Source organism: Notolabrus celidotus, chromosome 5, assembly GCF_009762535.1.
Source record: "Notolabrus celidotus isolate fNotCel1 chromosome 5, fNotCel1.pri, whole genome shotgun sequence".
In the NCBI taxonomy this organism is placed as follows: domain Eukaryota; kingdom Metazoa; phylum Chordata; class Actinopteri; order Labriformes; family Labridae; genus Notolabrus; species Notolabrus celidotus.
Genome location: NC_048276.1, coordinates 34,281,239 through 34,300,323, shown reverse-complemented (window position 1 = coordinate 34,300,323; position 19,085 = coordinate 34,281,239). Strand labels below are relative to the sequence as shown.

The window sequence follows — 19,085 nt, the reverse complement described above, 5'->3', positions numbered from 1 at the left end:
ATTTATCAGCCATTTAGAGAGAGGGCCGTCCACCAGTTACACATTAGTTGTCCATGTATCATAATGCTAAGGACCTTTTACAAAACAAGAAACTCAGCTGTTTACTTTGTTTACAAGTTTGTAAACTAGAATTCTCAACATCTATTGAATTAGTTTAAATCCGCTGTATGGTCCTGCTTTTAATCCGTGATAAACCAGCGGATTCAAGTTAACAGGATTAACTGTCATGAGAAAAAAAAAATCCCTTCTGACGTAATCTCCCAGTTACTGTTCAGATTATTTCGTCCCGGTTTGGTCTGTTAATGAGAAAACTGTTTATAAAGTTTCCCAAAAATCTAGATGACATGTTCAAATCTCAGTTTTGTGCCACAATGATGAAAGAAAGCAGAAAATGTTCACGCATAAAACGATAGAGTCAGATTTATTTCTAAATAACCAAATAACTGATTGGTTGGAGATTAACTAAATAGATGTAGCTAATCAGATTATTGAGTAATCAATGCAGCTTTCACTCCTGGTTTTGCATATTTTCTCAATAAGCCATGAGCATCACACACAATTTCATATTTTCATCCTTGTTAAATACAGTCCTCACACGTCACACGTCTCCCCCTGGTCCTCTCTGAAGTATTGAGTCCTTTCTGGCATTGAAGCAGTTAAAAATGATAACAGCAGAGATGATGACATTCCCAAAAGGCCACAGCCTGAGGCACAGGGTGTAAACAAAGGGATTATGTTGTTGTTTGCTTTGATGAGAAGTTAGATTTGGCCGTCAGACCCCTCCCTGTGTTATTGTGCAGCGTTGAGGTCTGTCAAAAACAGAGGTTTTCTTTCTTGTATGTAGAAGTTGCCTGTTCTACAAGAATATCAGATATAGATAAAAGAAGGTGAACAACATAATATTCTCCATTTAGTGATGATGCTATAGAGCAGGCCCCAGGCTCTCAGAGGATTAACAAACACATAACTCCATAAAACCTCCTCTTAGTGTTCTTACTCTCATTAGAGGACTTATAAGAAGTTACACTTTAATGTGTTGGCTCCAGAAACGACTGTCAGTGATAGTTTCATCCAGCTCGACACTCTGCTTCATTTCTTCACTCAACACATCTGCTTACAGTGGTGTCCTGAATTGTCCTCAGCGTGCAGACACAGAAACATCAACACATGTCTTAACAGCCCAGTTACCAATGCAGACAAACAAGCATGTTCTCCACATGGGTTGTTGTTGTTGGATTTAAATTGAAGACATACTAAATAGTTCCAACAAACACTTAAAAACAGTCCAATGTTGCTGTTAACAATCAGTCGTACTCGACAAAGGCACTGCATGTGCATTTTGAGGCGATCAAAGATGATCAAATGCGTCCCCTCTCCTTTAAAGCTGGTGTTGGTAATCAGATTTAGATACACCTTTTGTTATACTGGTTAAAATGATCTTTATGTCCTGATGGCAATCATTACATAATGTGTTCTTAAAAAAGAGTGAAAAAAAACTGCTATCTACAGCCGGAGTAAACCTGGGAAAACACCAACCAATCACCGTTTTTTGGGTCCCCAAATTTTAAACCAATCAAATTCCGTCCTGCCGTTCTGCCCTCCTCCTGCGCGTACATTTCCCCGACGTTCACTCCTCCGAGTCCCCGTCTCCTGCCTCTGCTTCCCCTGACTCTATTTACTGCCCCTCTCGCTCATCCTCGGGCCTGTCCCCTCTGACCTGATGAGGTGCTTTGTTCAGGACTGTAGTCCGGATCAGAGTCTAAAAAGCTCTCACCAACAAGCAAAAGAGTTAATGACATTCAGTAAGTCCTACAGAAATGTAGATGTATTGTAGCGTCCGTCCGGACGCTGTAGTGATGACGAGCCGATTCGTGAACACATTGATCTTTAATAACCGGTCACTGTCGGCCGTGATCACGCCAACCAACAAAGCAACAATCAATGTTTGAATAAATGAAGAACTTCTCCTCTTGTCTCTCCTCTCTCCCACTCACACTCTCTACACCTCTCCTGATGCCTTCACTGACCGTCAACACTGTAGGAATTAAGAACATCTACACTGAACACGTTTAACAAACAGTAGAGCTGTTACAGTATTATATATGTGTTATAACTTTTCTCCTGATATCGTGTCACCAGTACAACTGGATAATGCTAGCATGACAGTTGTGAGTACTAACAGCAGCCATGTTTGTTTGTGTTTTTAACTTTCACTATGAGAATGTTTTGGTGAGGACTGGTTTTGAATCAGTCACCATCATATGGTCGCAAGTCAGCGGCGCTCGTGCATGTGAGCGGGGGGGGGGGGGCGTTGTTTTGGAGGAGCTCTGAGGGAGGAGGGGAGGGGTTAGACGGAGTCATGAGGACATGCTACATTCAAATTCATGTTGGTTTTCCGAGACTGCCAACCCCAGCTTTAAAGGATGGTTTACACCTCATCCTGTGTTTTTGAATACTGATAATACTATAATCCTTTTATAGATAACTTCTCTTCTCTGCCATCTTTTTTATAGTAAAACATACCTTTATTTTACCAACCCCAGCTTTAAGCAAAGCTGTTTCTTTGTGGCTTGTACGACCTGTAGCTCTGTGAGTCTGAATCTATTCACAGGACTGTACATTGTGTTGCTAGCATACTGTATCTGCTTTAATCTTCATTTATTCATATCACTTAAAGTCATCAATAACTCCTCGTAGTATCTTTTGCATCCACTGCTTCCTTTTGTTTGACCATCGGGTAAATCTAACATCACATGCTACAGCTTGGTAGTGAACCAGGCTGTACACATGTTTATTTCTGCTGCAAAGATCGTCATTTTTTGAATTGGTGTGTATGTGGTTTCCTGTGTTTCTGCAGCCAGCCTGAAGTGGACGCTCGATGAACTGCAGTTTATAACACTTCTGCATTGGCTTCATATTTTGAGACGGGAGGTTGCTGCTTGGTTAGGACTGAATATCTTATTCCTCTGTCAGTACACACTACACAAGGTGAATTTTTTTATAACTCAATAGTTTCAAAGATATTAAACGTCCAAGTTTTGCCCAAATATGTCCATGCCTGACTTGATTGGCATGCGGGAACACTGCAGCTCTTAGCGAAAAAAGGGTAAAGACCCGCCCCTTTACCTCACACTAGCCCAACAGACGTTTGGTTGAGTTCAGCACTTCCAATATGGCTGCTGCCGACGATCAGCTTCAAAACAGCGCTTCAGAAACAGATGGGTGACATCACGGATACTTCGTCCATTATTCATACAGTCTATGGTTGTGACCTGACCTTGTTTTAGCTTTGACCTGCCTAACTTCAACCTGAGCAGATACCTAGTTAACCAAAGTAAGAGAGAACACCTGTTGAGGTGTTCAGTGTGTTTAAAGTCCCTATAAAATGTACTGAAATACCAACACACCCTTTGGCATGTATCTGTAGTTGTGACCTTGCATGACACCACATTATGAACGTTTAAGTGGAGCAGCTCTCACACAAGCACGTCCATAACTATATCTTTCGCTTCAATATTTTGCTTTTGTTTTTTTGCAACATTTGAAATCGATGCAGAACAAGTCCGACTTATTCAGAGGTACTTTTTTAAACAAAGTGTATTTATGAATTTTTCAATACAATAATAATAATTCAGTGATGACATATACTGATTAATAGAATCCCCCACCACCCCCACCCATGGTAACATTAAGAGGGAATACAACTTAACATCAAAACATTACAATGGAATGAAATAAAAACAAATTAATAAATAATAATAATAATAAAATAAATAATATGAAACACAATAAATAAATTGAAGTAAATACAAAAGCTAAGAAAGTGAAATGTTATGGGTTAAAACAGTACACCATTATCTAGGGCACACACAAGCACTGAAACACACTAAAGAAGGGAGCAGCACCATGAGCCAAAGGGGCTTCAGAGGTACTTGAATGTAATATTAAGTGATGCTATAACCTTTAACCCTGACTGTTCTAAACTTGTGATGTGATTCATAAAAGATTATATCATAATGAAGAAAAGGATGTGTCTGACATGGTGTCAGATGATCAGAATGTTCTGTCCTGCAGCAGCTGATAGTAATTATGCATTTCACAGATAGAATGTGCACATTTCATTTATCAGTTTAGTGTTGAATTCGTATTCACTAGACCACTCCTGTGACGTTTGAAAAGGGGAGTTAGGCCAAAGTGACTTTTTGACACCACATGGACACGCTTTACTCCACTTTAGGAATCCAGAAGTCTTTGTTTAAACTCTAGTGGACACTAAACTCACCTTGTGTGGATGGATTTCCAGATGTGGTTATAACACACGTCTCTGTTAGTAGATACTCGAACCATTTGGACCTTTTTTGGGCCCTGTTGAAAAGGTTTTATTCTGCTTCCAAATACCTTAAAATCTGTTAAGAGATTAGCTCCAAATGACAGTCAGGCAGCGTGCCCGGGATTTAAAGCTGCAAGAAAAAGCATGCAGGATGAATACTTTGTAATTAGGCATCAATAGAGACGTAAAGAGCGGCAGGTTCATTTTATTTATGCTGATAATCTTCTTAACAAACAAAAACTGTGGCTGTGCACCAAACAGGCGCATCATTTAATAACAACATTTGAAGATTGGAAGTGTGTCTCTTTTCTAATACTCTAGCATGTGAAGTAGGTGTGGCGGAGAATGATGTAATCGATAATCATGTATAGATACACAAACACCAGTGTTGTTTTTAAGGTAATATTATAAATACAAATACAACTTGTTAGCAGTAGAATAAACTACTAACTAAATGCAACTCGGCCACTCACTAAATACAAAGATGTATATGTTTGTTCTGCTGCATTAGAAACATGGCGGTGAAAGATGGCAGCCTCCATGCAAAGGAACCAGCTCATACTTATGAATATAATATCACATGTCTATCAAGTATATTCTGCTAAATTCGGCTAAATCCTTCACTGAAAAACCGTGATTCACATGTTCTGTTTTTAAGTTTCAACACCATAAATAATCTCTTTTGCTGCAATAAAAATAAAGATGAGCCGATTTTCAATGAATGAATCAAAGACAGATTTTGTTTCAGAATATGATTTGCCGATGAAAACAGGAAATAAACTGCAACATGTGTGATTGCAAAACCTTCTCTGGGTCTTTCAAAATGCTTAAAATGTCAGTGACCTGAAGTATCATCAGATCTGTGGGGATTCCCAGACCTAATAAGAAGCACTCTGTCCACACAAAGTAACATCTCTTGTTGCTTCCTCTTAGTGTTTTTAAAAGAGTGATCAGAGTGATGATATAAAGGAATCAGAGTGAATTATGTTAGCTCTGTTTTCTAATAATGAAGGTTCCTATTGTTCGGTAAGACAATAATCACGTGGATATTTTTGGGAGCTGTATACGGTCGATGCATTGACAGCATGGCCGCGAGAATTGAAGCCAATTCAGAAGTGTTAAAAACTGCAGTTCCTTGAGTGTCCACTTGAGTCTGGCTCTGGAAGAAACCGGAAACCACATACACACAAATTCAAAAAAGCCGATCTTTACAGCAGAAACAAACATGTTTACAGCCTGAAATAAAAGACGAGTGTAGTCTGGACAGGGGTTCAGCCCGCCTGGTTGGTGGTGAAGCTTTCAGCCGAGTGTCTGCCCCCTGGTGGCTGGCTGCAGTATAGGTAAAAAAATCTGTCTCCCCGAGTCATTTGAATGGGGGAGCAGTCAAACTTTAAAAAAGAAACACACGTCGTACGAATGTTTCTCCCATCCGTATGCTGTGGTGATATGTAGTTAGTATTTGAGTGTTTTGTGTCCAAGGCCTCTTTGATCTGAAAAGTTTATTTTTCGTTAGTTATTAGAGTTTAAAAAACGGGGTTTTACTTCCGGGTTTGCTTTGATTGACAGCCGCCGTAGAGTGAAACTTCAAAGGACACACGCTGTAGGGCGGAGCTCGTTACCGTGGCTTCACAGGCTCTGGCTGCACAATGGCTGCGCCCAGGAGAGGGATTTTTTTGGCTTCAAAACCGTACAACGGGAAGAGGCGGAGCAACGCTGTCCATTTTTATTTACAGTCTATGAGTCTGGATAGCTCATTTCTCGATTGGCACACACTGTAGGGCGGGGATTTTTTCATAACGCGGCAATTTCAAGGATATTTAGATTACAAGTTTTCCATTATGAGAGGAACAGCTGACTTGATTGACAGGCGGGAACACTGTAGCTGTTGGTGAGGAGGTTTAAAGCCCGCCTCTTTACCTCACACTAGCTCAACAGAAGTTAGGTTGTGTTCAGCATGTCCAATATGACTCCCACAGGCAGTTCTGGGGCTTGTTTAGGTATCAAAAGAACTCAGATTGATCCAGGGATTCAGCTTATATTGGAATATTAGCCTTATTGGAAATGTTGAACTCAACCAAACTTCTGTCGAGTGATTGTGACGTAAAGAGGCGGGCTTTGAGCCTCCTCGCCAACAGCTGAAGTGTTCCCGCCTGTCAATCAAGTCAGCTGTGCCTCTCATAATAATATCTTCGAAATTGCCGAAATTATGAAAAAATTCACCCCCTCCCCCGGACAGTGTGTGCCGATCCAGACTACACTCGTCTTTTGTACCAGGCTGTAAACATGTTTATTTCTGCTGTAAAGATCGGCTTTTTTGAATTGGTGTGTATGTGGTTTCCGGTTTCTTCCGGAGCCAGCCTCAAGTGGACACTCGAGGAACTGCAGTTTTTAACACTTCTGAATTGGCTTTAATTCTCATGTCCGGAGGTTGCCGCTTGATAATTCCTCATTCATAATGATAAATCTAAGGTGGTGTTGGAGCTGGAGCCAGTTTGGAGACTAGTTGAGATATCAGAATGGGTTGTGATGGTTTCAGGGTTGCAGCTAATAAAAGAAAACACGGACATGTAGTTGAAAGAAAGCCCACCCATAATACAACGCTCCCTGTCTGGAGAATGAGGGAACACCTGATGATCTGCTGGTTATGTTTTTGGGGTCCTCAGAGAAAGAATGAGCTTTAATCAGAGTGATGATTTGGATAAAGATAGAGTAAATGATGTCGGCGTGTCTTCAGAAGACTTAAGCCGATCACTAAAAACACAGCGACTTTGGGATTTGCATCAAAGCGTCTTGTGTTGCTTTAGTTATTGATTTAGCTCCAAACAAACCTGTTCAGTATTCACTGAGAGGAGCTATAACAGGCCTGTAAAATTATACTAAAGCGTCCTCCAGCACAGCAGTTGACATGGCATTACCCATGATCCTCTGTTTATCCCACCTTTCCCCTCCTCCCTCTTCTTCTTCTGCGGTTTTAATGTGTGCGGCAAAGAGGCCGTCTATTTCCAGGCCGTAATAATTTAGGAGGGGGCTAATGTTTGCTGTGGCCTCAGGGGAGGCAGATTTAGACGGCCGATAGACTTGGCACGTCCAAACTGGTGCAGCTGAACCCCACTGCAACACACAACACACACACACACAGGCACAAACACACACACGCCCGCCCGCCCTCTTTCTCTCTCTGCCTCTGCCTATCTCTCTGCCTCTCTGTCCTCTCTCTATTGAGTCAGTGGTTTGGGCTTGCCAGAGGCGAGTATAATGGTTCCCAGTGTCTGGAGAGATTAAAGGCCACGGCTGCATTGTTCAAATGCCCCGAGATTAGTTTCCAAGGAGACGGGTTTCAGTTGCCATGAGAACATAGTGCCTGGCTTTAGCTGAGCGGTTTCTCCTTTAACTGCTGCTATCTGTTTACCAGTTTACTTTTATTCACGCCGGACATCTTGTTTTGGAGTTTTTGTTGTTGATTTGAAGTGTTTGTATTTTGCAGTTTTGCAGTTTATTCCTGCTGAGGTTATGGATGCTTATCCTGCTCACTTTGAGTCAGTGTCTCTCTTTCTTCCTTGTGTGTTAAAGAGGGAGAGTAAAGTTTAGAGGGGCTGGTATGACAATATATATGAAGAGAATCAGGGCCAGGGATGAGAGAAGATGAGAGGAGGGATGCTGTAGTGCTTTGTTCATCTCTGTTTTTTATCAGAGTCAGTCTTGAAGACTTAATATTTTTATCAATCAATCTTTATTTATATAGCGCCAAATCACAACAAATGCTATCTGAAGACTCTTTCCAAACAGAGCAGGTCTAGACCGTACTTCGGGGCTATTCAATTCAATATTTGGTCGGGACAGATTTTCTGACTAAGGACATGAGCTCGGCCGGACATTTTTAGCAGACAGTGAGCAAAGTTCACTATTTACAAGAAAAACAAATAGATAAGATAACAAACAGACTGGATGTTTATTAACGTATTGCCACATCCAAAAGGACATAAACACACTACAAGAGCAGCACTTAAACTAAACCTATGCTGAAATACTGCTTCTTTAAATTTTACAGTTCAAACACATAACTTCAACACATTTTGACAGGTAAATACAAGCACATGTTAAGGTGCATATGAACAAAAAAATCAAAGTGCAGATTAAGAACACCATCTTTTGTTTTGGTCACATCTCAAAGTGCATAAAAAAGAATCTTGCTTAACCGCAACTTTTCAGAACTTACAAATATATAAATAACAAAAAACACAGTTTGTCCCTGTCCATATTTGGTCCCTTCTGAGAGGGTCACAACTTCAGTGCATACAATAAAAAAAAAAACAGCAGTAAATAAAAGTTTTTCTTGCTGGACCCAAGTCACAATCACTTGGCAGTTGCTCATGTGGCCCGCAGGCCGCTAATTGAATAGAGCTGCTGTACTCTATGTTCTATTACTAACAAAGACCCAACATCAAGACAGGATCAGATCCAGTCCCATCTTACAGACAGAACTCTGATCTCATCTTAATCCACCATGAGCAGAGCACTTTGCAGCATTTAGCAAGTTACAGTGGCAAGGACAAACTTCCTTTAACAGGCAGAAACCTCCAGCAGGACCAGACTCATGTTAGACACACATCTGCTGAGACCGTATTGGAGAGAGGGATAGAGGGATAGAGGGAGATGAAGAGAGAGAGATGATAGTGGGGAGATGGATAGTAGTAGTTGTAGCAGCTGGAGTCTGGCACGTCCACAACAGCAGAGATCCAGAGGAACCTATGAGACAAGGGAGCTCAGGGACTCCAGAAAGGTCTACGGTTAGTAACTTTAATGAGACAGGAAGAGTTAAGTCTAACTATAAGCTTTAAGCTTTTGAGTTAAATCTGTGGGTCAACCTGTAAACATGTGCTAGCTACTGCAGTGTCATACACTAATATGAGTAACGTTTGAAGTCGTAAACAATAACAGAGTCCAGACATGAAAACACAACATGTTGCTGTGATTAATTTCCTGAAGATACTGTCATCAACCAGAGGAGGCGCTGCTGTATCATAACCAGCGAAGCCGAAAAGGAACACTTTTTTAAATTTTTTGAATGTTTTTAATATATTTTATTTTTATTTTGTAACAGAACAAGAACAAACAATACACAGAAATAGAAAAGCAAAGCCCCTCCGGCCTCCATCAAAGGCAAGGCAAGGCAAGGCAGCTTTATTTGTGTAGCGCATTTCATACACGAGGGCAACTCAATGTGCTTTACATTAACACATTAAAAGCATAAAGAGACATTCAGACAGGCATAAAAGAACGTAATTAAAATGACAAATATAATACAACAGAAAAGAAAAGGAAAATTAGAAATATATTAAAATTACATTAAAATTTTAATTTAAAGTGAGTTAAAATAATCTAAGATAGGAAGGCAGTGTCAAATAAAAAAGTCTTAGTCTTTGATTTAAAAGAGGTGAGAGTTGGAGCAGACCTACAGCTTTCAGGGAGTGTGTTCCAGATATGTGATGCATAATGACTAAATGCTGCTTCACCATGTTTCGTTCTGAATCTAAGGACTGAAAGCAGACCAGTACCAGAGGTCGAGGTGGTTCATAAAGTAGCAGCAGATCAGCAATGTATTTTGGGCCTAAACCATTCAGTGCTTTATAAACCATCAGCAGGATTTCAAAGTCTATTCTCTGACAGACAGGAAGCCAGTGTAGGGATCTAAGAACTGGAGTGATGTGGTCTACTTTTTTGGCCCTTGTTAGGACTCGAGCAGCAGCATTCTGTATGAGCTGCAGCTGTCTGATGGACTTTTTAGGGAGTCCTGTAAAGACCCCGTTACAGTAGTCTAGTCTGCTAAAGATAAATGCATGGAGGAGTTTTTCTGCATCCTGCTGAGACATAAGTCCTTTAATCCTTGATATATTCTTAAGGTGATAGTAGGCAGACTTTGTAATTGTCTTAATGTGGCTGCTGAAATTAAGGTCTGAGTCTATGATCTGATCAAACCAGTTCCTAATCTCAGATGGGATCAGTCGAGCTAGTGTCTTGAGCTAACTTAAACCACAACAGTGTCTGATGACAAGTTGTATTTTTACATGCTTACTTGATGTTTTGATAATATATTTTATTTATAAGTAAACATGCTTCTTGACATTTAGACTTTAACTATAAAACTGTATTTTAACCGCATTCTTAAAAATTTGACTTAAAGACTCTTCCTTCTTTATTTTATTTCTCCTTTAAATTTCAGCCATGCTATCGTGACTCTCTCTCGGTCAGTCCAGCACTGAAGTCCAAACTCAAACATCTGTGTCAGAGATAGCCTCTCCCCCTTCCTGCTTCCCCCATCCTCCAGCCTCAGACTGATCCTCTGAACCCGAGCTTACATTTGCTTAAAGTCAAAGGAAATGAACTCAGCAGAAACTGCTTTGACTGCCTGCTGCTGCTGCATGTGTGCACGCTCACTCACTGGCTTCTGTCTGTGTCGCACTGTGGCTGTCTGCCTAAACTGTGTTCATCTGGTCCCTGCAGAGGCATGGCTCAGATGAGGAAGCTGGCATGTGATGGCATCAGGACCAACTCCCGGGGCGAGCTGCAGGTCCCGCTGGTGTCAGCCAGGCAGGAGATCCTCACCAGCCTGGTGTCTGCGCTCGACTCAGTGGTACGTCCCAGAATAAGCAATGTGTGAAAGTCTAATCCTGTAATCTCAAAATGAATTTCCACTTTTGTAGCAGAAAAATAAACAGCTTCATCACATTTCTGTTCCTCTGTGGTGTGTATCTCTTGTTTATTCAAATGTGTATGAAACATGTGAGAGAGTATGTAAAGGTGGATTCATCTTCGTCTATTTAAAATGTGTTCTAGTTTCTTGTATTTGTCATGTATTGCATCCTATGAGCGTGTAATTCCTGTGTCTTTGTGATGCAGTGTATGGCCATGGCTAAGCTGAATGCAGAGGTGGCATGCGTCACGATACACGAGGACAGCGTGATTGCAGTGGGCACAGAAAAAGGCAGAGTGTTCCTCAACTCCAGGAGGGAAATCCAAACAGACTTCTACAAGTTCTGCCGTAAGTCTTTTGCTCTTCTGAAGAATCAAGAAAATCAAATCCTGTTATTGAAGCTGAATCTGGAGAGCACTCATGAAATACTCTTGTGTCAGATCTACGCTTGGTCTCCTTGTAGGATTGTGCAGGTTTTGGGGATTGCACAAATGCAGAATCAACCTAAAGGTGTACAAGCTATATCAGGTTTTGTCAAAAGTTAAAGCAGTTTCAGTTTCAGTTTCACACATTCAGTGTTTTATCGCCATGAAACTCGTGCAATATATCAGAAACTGTCTCGCCACGTCTCATTTGGCACAGACACTTCATGTGTTATGTTTGCAAAATAACCAACATCACGGCTCATATCTCTTGTTATTTATCTCACAGGAAGCGTGACAGAGACGTGTTAAGCAGAGGAAAGTTTATTTATGTAGCACCTTTAAGACACAAGGCATATCAAACTGCTTTACTAGAGCATAGAGAGACATTAAAAATAAACCATTTATGAAAAATAAGGCATTTAAAAGACAATTGAATAAAAATTACAGCAAACTTTAAGTCCAAGGTTGAAAAAGAATCAGGAGGACATAGATTTGAGTCAATGCTGATGCAGGTTAAAACAAAGGTCTTCAACGGTGTCTCATTCCCATCACATTGAGAATGAAAGTCTGATCTGCTGTGATTCTGTGAGCTTAGAAGTCATTTTTCTTGTGTTTTGTGAAAAAGTACTCCAGGCTTAACCAAACTCAAAGCTCCATCTTAAGCCCTCATTTCCTGTAAACAAAGTAGTATGCAAGCTTGTAAGGTGAGCCTCATTACAGACGTGAAGCTCCACCTGATGACCTTGAGTAAAAATGTAAAACAGCAAATAACGTCCGGAGACACAGCAACGGTTTCCCTCAGGTAACAGCAGTCTGGGAGGCTGTGAGCTCCTGTGATCAAGTTTAATTCATCAGGTGTTTTGTTTTGAATTCATTCATTTTTCACTGGTTTGAATTTATTTTATTGATTTCTAGTTTTGTTTTTATTTTATTAATTCAATTTAACCTTTTAAAAGTTTTTATTTTATTTTGAAAATTATTTTATTACCTCACTTTTTGTTGTTGTCTTTAATAAATTCATTTTTTTTTACTAATTTTAATTTATTTTATTGATTCCCAATTTTTTTTAAACTTTTTTAAACATTTTTTTTAATGTTTTAAAAAATATATATATTATTTTTCTTACCTTTGTTTGTGTTGCCGTCTATTATACATTCATTTTTTGCTGTTAATTTTCTTTTTTCATTTATAATGCACTTGCATCTACAGTATGTCTGAAAGAGGATATGTAAATAAAGTTGAGCTGAGCCCAACGCTATTTGTTTTGTAAATAAATAAGATAAGAATAAATTAACCCTGAAGGTTTAGTTTCAACTAAAACATATTAAAATATTGGTTTGAATGCACTTGTTTAGAAGTCATCATAAACAGTCTAACAAAGTACTGTACTCAAATATTTCATGCAGAACTCTAAAATATGTAAAACTGTATGAGTAACAAGTAGGACAAAGTCATGGGTTGAAACTGTGAGGGTAACACTGGACACTGTAACACTGCATAGTGAATAACATGTGAAAGTTTGGACATGAGAAGTTAAGATGAGATTATTTATAGATTTACTTCAAAAGGCCTTTTTGATAAAGATGAGACCAAACTGAGAAGTATGTTGAAGCCCGGCCTTCACACTTAAGGAGCCATGACAGCCAATGATCAATCCCATTAGGCTTCAAGACTGTAGGGAGGGATCAGTCTGCGAGTTCCTGAGGACTTTTTTCACAGAAACTTTAAAGTCAAGCAACTTTATGTGTTGGTAAAGAAACTAACCACACAAGCTGAATTGTCTTTCTTCAAACCAATATTGGAAATAAATTAGTTTTAGTAGTTAGAGCTGGGCGATATTGAAAAAGATGTTGTCACAATAACATTTCACATATCAGTCCATATTGATAATTACTATAATAAATATCAAATCATTATGTCTGTTAAATTTGAAGGCAGATTTTTGCCCTTGAGTGAAAGTTGAATACCGTTTGTTAGTTTGTATCTGGATTTAGTTTTCTGATGAGCTTTTTGAATCCATCATTTTTGACAGTGTGAAGAGGAAGCAGCTCTTTAATGTTGTCCTTAACAAAACAGGCTTTTTATCACCTGAAAAACATTGCCAAAGTGCATCAGTTTCTCTCTCAAGCCAATGCAGAGACACTAGTTCATGCTTTTATAACCTGTAGAATTGACTATTGTCATGCTTCAGCTGCTCCAGAACTCAGCAGCTACAATGCTGACAAAGACCAGAAAGAGAGCCCATATCACACCAATTTTAAAGTCTCTGCATTGGCTTCCTGTATCTTTTAGAATAGATTTTAAGATTATTCTATTGTTTTTTAAATCTCTTAATGGTCTTGACCCTTCTTATTCATCAGATTTGCTTTTATCATATGAGCCAGTGAGAGCCCTCAGGTCTTCAGGTAGCGGACTTTTAATGGTAGTAAACGTAAAAACTAAGACCCACGCTCTAAAAGTTAATAGCGAAAGTATACACCCTTATTTTGGCCCCGTTTTTCATGTTCAAAGCTAGGTGGCGCTCTTCCTGTTGAGTTTGGGATATGGGTGCAAGAGGCTTTTTGTGCGTCCTGATGCCATGAATATGGATAAAATTTTTCAAGCATGTAGCTCAAAATAAATCCTATGGGGAGGGGTTTTTGAAAACTGTAGGGGGCGCTAGTGAGCACATTTTTTCGACAGTTTTTGCGAAACCCATAAAATGTCGCAATTTTTCACAGCACTGACGAGTGTGTTGGATGAGGTGAAATTCCGTGCATTTTAAAGTCACAAAAATCCATTTTCCGGCGGGTTTTTTTTATGCCCTGCCCCAAAGTCTGCCACGCCCACATCTTTCGTCTGAACGGAATGCCTTTACTTTGTATTAATCGTCAATTGGTTTCCTATAGAATGTGCCTAGTTTGGACTGAATCAGAGAAAAGCTCTAGGAGAAATTAGCAAAAGTATGCACCCTTGCACGGACCCATTTTGGCCAATTTTTTATGTTCACAGCTAGGTGGCGCTCTTCCTGTTGAGTTTCAAATATGGGTGCAAGAGGCTTTTTTGTGCGTCCTGATGCCATGAATGTGTAGGACATTTCATTCATGTAGCTCAAAAAAACTCTATGCGCAGCATGTTATTTTTACCTCTAGGGGGCGCCACTGACATTTTTTTTTGCGAGACCTATAATAACTTGCAATTTTCACCAGACCCGATGAGTGTGCAAAAATATCTGCGCTTTCATTCACGTTCAGGGGTCCAAAAATGCGTTTTAAGTGGCGGAAGAAAGAACAATCCTTAGGGTTACAATAGGGCCTTCGCTACCATCGGTGCTCGGGCCCTAAAAATGATCTCACAGTAGTTATTGTTATCAATTTATTGCCCAGCCCTAATAGTAGTGTACAAAATGTACTGTTGCATGTTGACTTTAATCTACCTTGACCTTAAGTGACCTGACCTTCATCTGTTGGCTTCAGGGGCGCCATGTCTTCAAAATCTGACCACAACAAACGCCCATACCAAAGACCAGGAAGGCGATCACAGCAAACTGAGCAAGGACGGTGAACACGGGAAACAGAGAGCTCCATCAGACGCTCAATCTAACATCTTTGTTCTGAGGAAGATGGTGGAGGAAGTTTTCACTGTACTTTACAGTAAGGATTCACTGATGTCTTTGTTACACCCTAACACCCTTAAATTCATCACGCATCTACTTACCCTTTCTTTACCCAGCTGTGAGAATAATCTGAGGTTGAAAAGCAGCTTGACTCTGTTCTGCCTCGTGTAACGTACAGGTGAGGCTGTGGGGAAGAGCAGCCTGGTCCCTGTGCCTTATGAGTGGATCCAGAAGGACCCCAGCTGTGTAGTGGCTCACGGCTTGCCCGACGGTGTCACCCTGAAGAAGCCCTCGGAGTACGACACAAAAACTCTGATGAAGATCCTGGAGCAGAGCCACAGAATCCACTTCACTGTAAAACGGTGAGCGTGCATGATGAAGAGCGCCTGTTGATGTTCGGGATCACAGACTGCTGTCTGAACACTTGCATCAGATTATGAAAACAGATGTTTCAAATCTGATCACTCTGAATAAAAGAAGGGAGTCTGGTGTGTTAGCTTAGCCTCTAATGCTTTGCAGACATGTGTTCTTATGTATGGCTGGAAGCACAGAGCTGTGTTTGCAGCTAGTTTTTGGTAGCAGACAGACTGTGGTGCATTAGTGAGGGATAGACTGAGTTTGAACTCAGCTGTGGATAAACACCCTCTCATGTAACATGTTAGTCTCAACACTGAATTTGCTTCTTAACAGAAACTGGTAGGATTAAGCAGCCTTTTGTAGAATTCTGTTGATAAGCTGGGTGAGGAGGCTGGGTAAACTCACAGAGGCCTAATCTTACAACTCCTCCCAGAATACAAAGCTGATCCTGGAAGAGTGGAACAAAATGTCCTGCATGTGTTTTCAGATTTATTACAAATTGAAAACAATGACTTCTGTCATCTTCCTCTCTTTGAGGGAGAGTTCCTGCAGAGACAGGTCACTGATTTTGTCTTTTGAGCAGGATATCTGATGACGACAATATCGTCTCAGTACATTATGAGCCACTGAAGTGTTTATCCGTGAAATTGCAATCCGCAATCATTGATTCAGACGATTACTTGTTGCTCTCTGTCCCTCCTGTCTGATCACCCGCAGCGTCTGACACATGCTCTGCTGCAGGTGATCAGAGAGGGAAAGAGAAAGAGAAAGATAGGTCTGTAAGTTCGTCCCTGCTGTTCATGCATTGATTGAGGTGAGACGTCTCATGTTAAATATGAGCGTTCTCATACCTCTGTTTTAAAGATACACACAGCTGGTTGTTGCTGATGTCATTCTGCCCTGTCTTAGTTTAAGATAATTGCAGAACACTTGCGCCTTGTCCACATGTGGATCACCTGTTGTGATAACATGATGTTGAGTGAAAAATTTTAAATGCTTGTAATGTTGACGTCTTTATCAAATGAGCTGCTCTTGACTGTACAGCACAGGAAGGCAAAGAGAAACGGAAGGAGGCGGGGTGGGACAAACTGCTGTGTGTATAAAGAGAGGAAAACTTAGTGTGTGTGTGTGGGGTGGGGTGGGATGGGGAGGTAGCCGGAATAAAACACACTAAATAAGTTGGAGAACAAAGTACAGTTAACATACAAACTAACCTTATAACAGAAACAGTATACAGTTGTAAGAGAAAGTGTGTGAACCCTTTGGAATTACCTGTATTTCTGCATGAAGTGGTCATAAAATGTGTTCTGATCTTCATCTAAGTCACAACAATAGACAAACACAGTCTGCTTAAGCTAATACCACAAGAAAGTATATGTTTTCATGTTTTTATTGACCACACCATGTGAACATTCACAGTGCAGGGTGGAAAAAGTATGTGAAGTCTTGGATATGGTAGATTCATCAACAGAGATGTTAGCATGTGCCAGAGATTTGTGTCAGTTTTTATCTAACACTGTAGGATTCTTCTTCACCTCATTGAGCACTCTGCACTGTGCTCTGACAGTCATCTTTACAGGACGGCCACTCCTAGGGAGCGTAGTAACAGAGCTGAGCTTTCTCCATTTACAGATCATTTGTCTTACCGTGGACGATGAACATCCAGACTTTTACAGATACTTTTGTAACTCTTTCCAGATTTATGCAAGTCAACAGTTCTTAATCGTAGGTCTTCGGAGAGCTCTTTAGTGTGAGGCATGGTTCACATCAGGCAATGCTTCTTGAGAATAGCAAACTCAAAACTGGTGTGTGTTTTTTATAGGGCAGGGCAGCTTTAACCAACACCACCGATCTCTTCTTATTGATTGGACACCAGGTATGCAGACTTCAGACTCAAATTAGCTCTTAGAGAAGTCCTTAGCTCAGGGGTTCACATCCTTTTCCACCCTGCACTGTGAAAGTTTACATGGTGTGGTCAATGGAAACATGAAAACATTTTTTTTGTGGTAGTAGCTTAGCAGACTATGTTTGTCTATAGTTGGGACTTAGATGAAGACTACTTTATGCAGAAATCCAAGTATTTCCAAAGGGTTCACATACTTTTTCTTGCAACTGTAGATGACATCCCATAGGAGAAGAAATGTAGAGAGGAGATCTCAAAAGTGTTTCATTTCTGTCTCCTAGACAACAATGAGATCTGTTTGAAAGCAAAATGAGACTATAGCTTATCTCTCCTGTTTCTCATTCTTGCCTCCAGAGACTAAGTCTCAGCTTAGTCTCCCTTTCAGTTCAAAAGGAGATCTGGTCAGAATCTGAAATGGTTCTCAGGTATTTCTCAGGTGTTGTGACTCCTTTTGAGCTCAGGTGGAGAAATCAGGGAGCTCTTGTCTCAATCTAACCTCATCCATTTGTTTTAGTCAGACTCAGTTTTTGTGTCTCAAGTTGAGATCAGATGGAGCAAAGAAAGAGCCTGAGCTCATCTTTTCATGAACATTTATAGTGCCCTGCAAAATTAAGATTTCAATGGAATTATCCACAAACTTACAATCCTCATTAAAACATTTGAACCACTTCAAGATCAGGACTTTAGATGTGAAATGATCTCTTCTTTGACTTCACAGTCTGGTCCTTCCTTTACAAGTCTGTGTGGAACAAAACCACTTCACAAAGATTTAGTGGATTTGAGAGAAACTGCAACAGATAGAGATTTCATCCCAGGTATGACAGACCATTTATTTAAAATATGGGCCGCAAAAGGGCCAACCAGATTTAGCCAGATTATTATAATTAAAGGGGTGGATTCTTTTGGGCGCTGGTGGCCTAGTGGTCTAAGCCCCCACATACAGAGGCTACAGTCCTCGTCACAGGGGGTCGCCGGTTCGATTCCCGGCATGGTCGACCATTTCCTGCATGTCTTCCCCCGCTCTCTACTCCCCACATTTCCTGTCTCTCTTCAGCTGTCCTCTCAAATAAAGGCAAAAAGGCCAAAAACACATTTAAAAACAGGAGAAGAAAATGAGCCATTAATGAGATCTCTCAAATAAGACTCATGTCATGGTCTCAACTATTTCTCCTTGTGAATTTTAGGAGAAACGAATGAGAACAATTTGAAACTTGAATGAGGCTAAAGTGAGAATCTCAATTTTGTCTCTTGGAGACTTAGAAGAGAAAGCCTTGAGCAGTAACATGTTCCTCTGGGATAATGTAATAAAACAACAGTCATGTCTTCCACCCTCCCCTCCACAGGTACAGCATCACCTTGTGATAAACGTATTTTGAGGTATAGCAGCCTTTCACAAACTGAATAAAAGCAGCAACAGCCATTTCTTCAGCAGAGTTAGGCTGGGGTGACATTAAATCATTGGCAGCTGACCGCTCTCTGACTCTGCAAGGTCCCTTCATACTGAAGTCTACAGTTTCCTTAGACCAAGTGTTTCAGTCACCAGACCAAGCTGAGCAAAAGATAGCGCTCCATTAGTACCCCAGCAGAGGAGTGTCTCACACACACACACACACACACACACACACACGCACGCACGCACGCACGCACGCACGCACGCACGCACGCACGCACGCACGCACGCACGCACGCACGCACACACTATCTTTTGAAGTGACGCTGCTTGTGCAGTGTTTTTATCAGTTTTAATTACCAGGTCTATTTGTTTTGAAGTGGGAGAGAGCGAT

At 40.6% G+C, this 19,085-nt stretch overlaps 1 protein-coding gene across 1 annotated transcript in view; it reads left to right on the top strand.

Moving 5' to 3' along the window:
• Positions 1-19,085, top strand: part of gtf2ird1 (GTF2I repeat domain containing 1) — a 62,445-nt gene that overhangs the window by 3,322 nt on the left and 40,038 nt on the right. Inside the window, exons 2-5 of the mRNA XM_034684319.1 lie at positions 10,832-10,961; positions 11,228-11,369; positions 14,902-15,078; positions 15,220-15,403. Coding sequence (XP_034540210.1) covers positions 10,836-10,961; positions 11,228-11,369; positions 14,902-15,078; positions 15,220-15,403 — 629 coding nt within the window. The 5' untranslated portion in view covers positions 10,832-10,835. The remainder of the gene's footprint in view (positions 1-10,831; positions 10,962-11,227; positions 11,370-14,901; positions 15,079-15,219; positions 15,404-19,085) is intronic.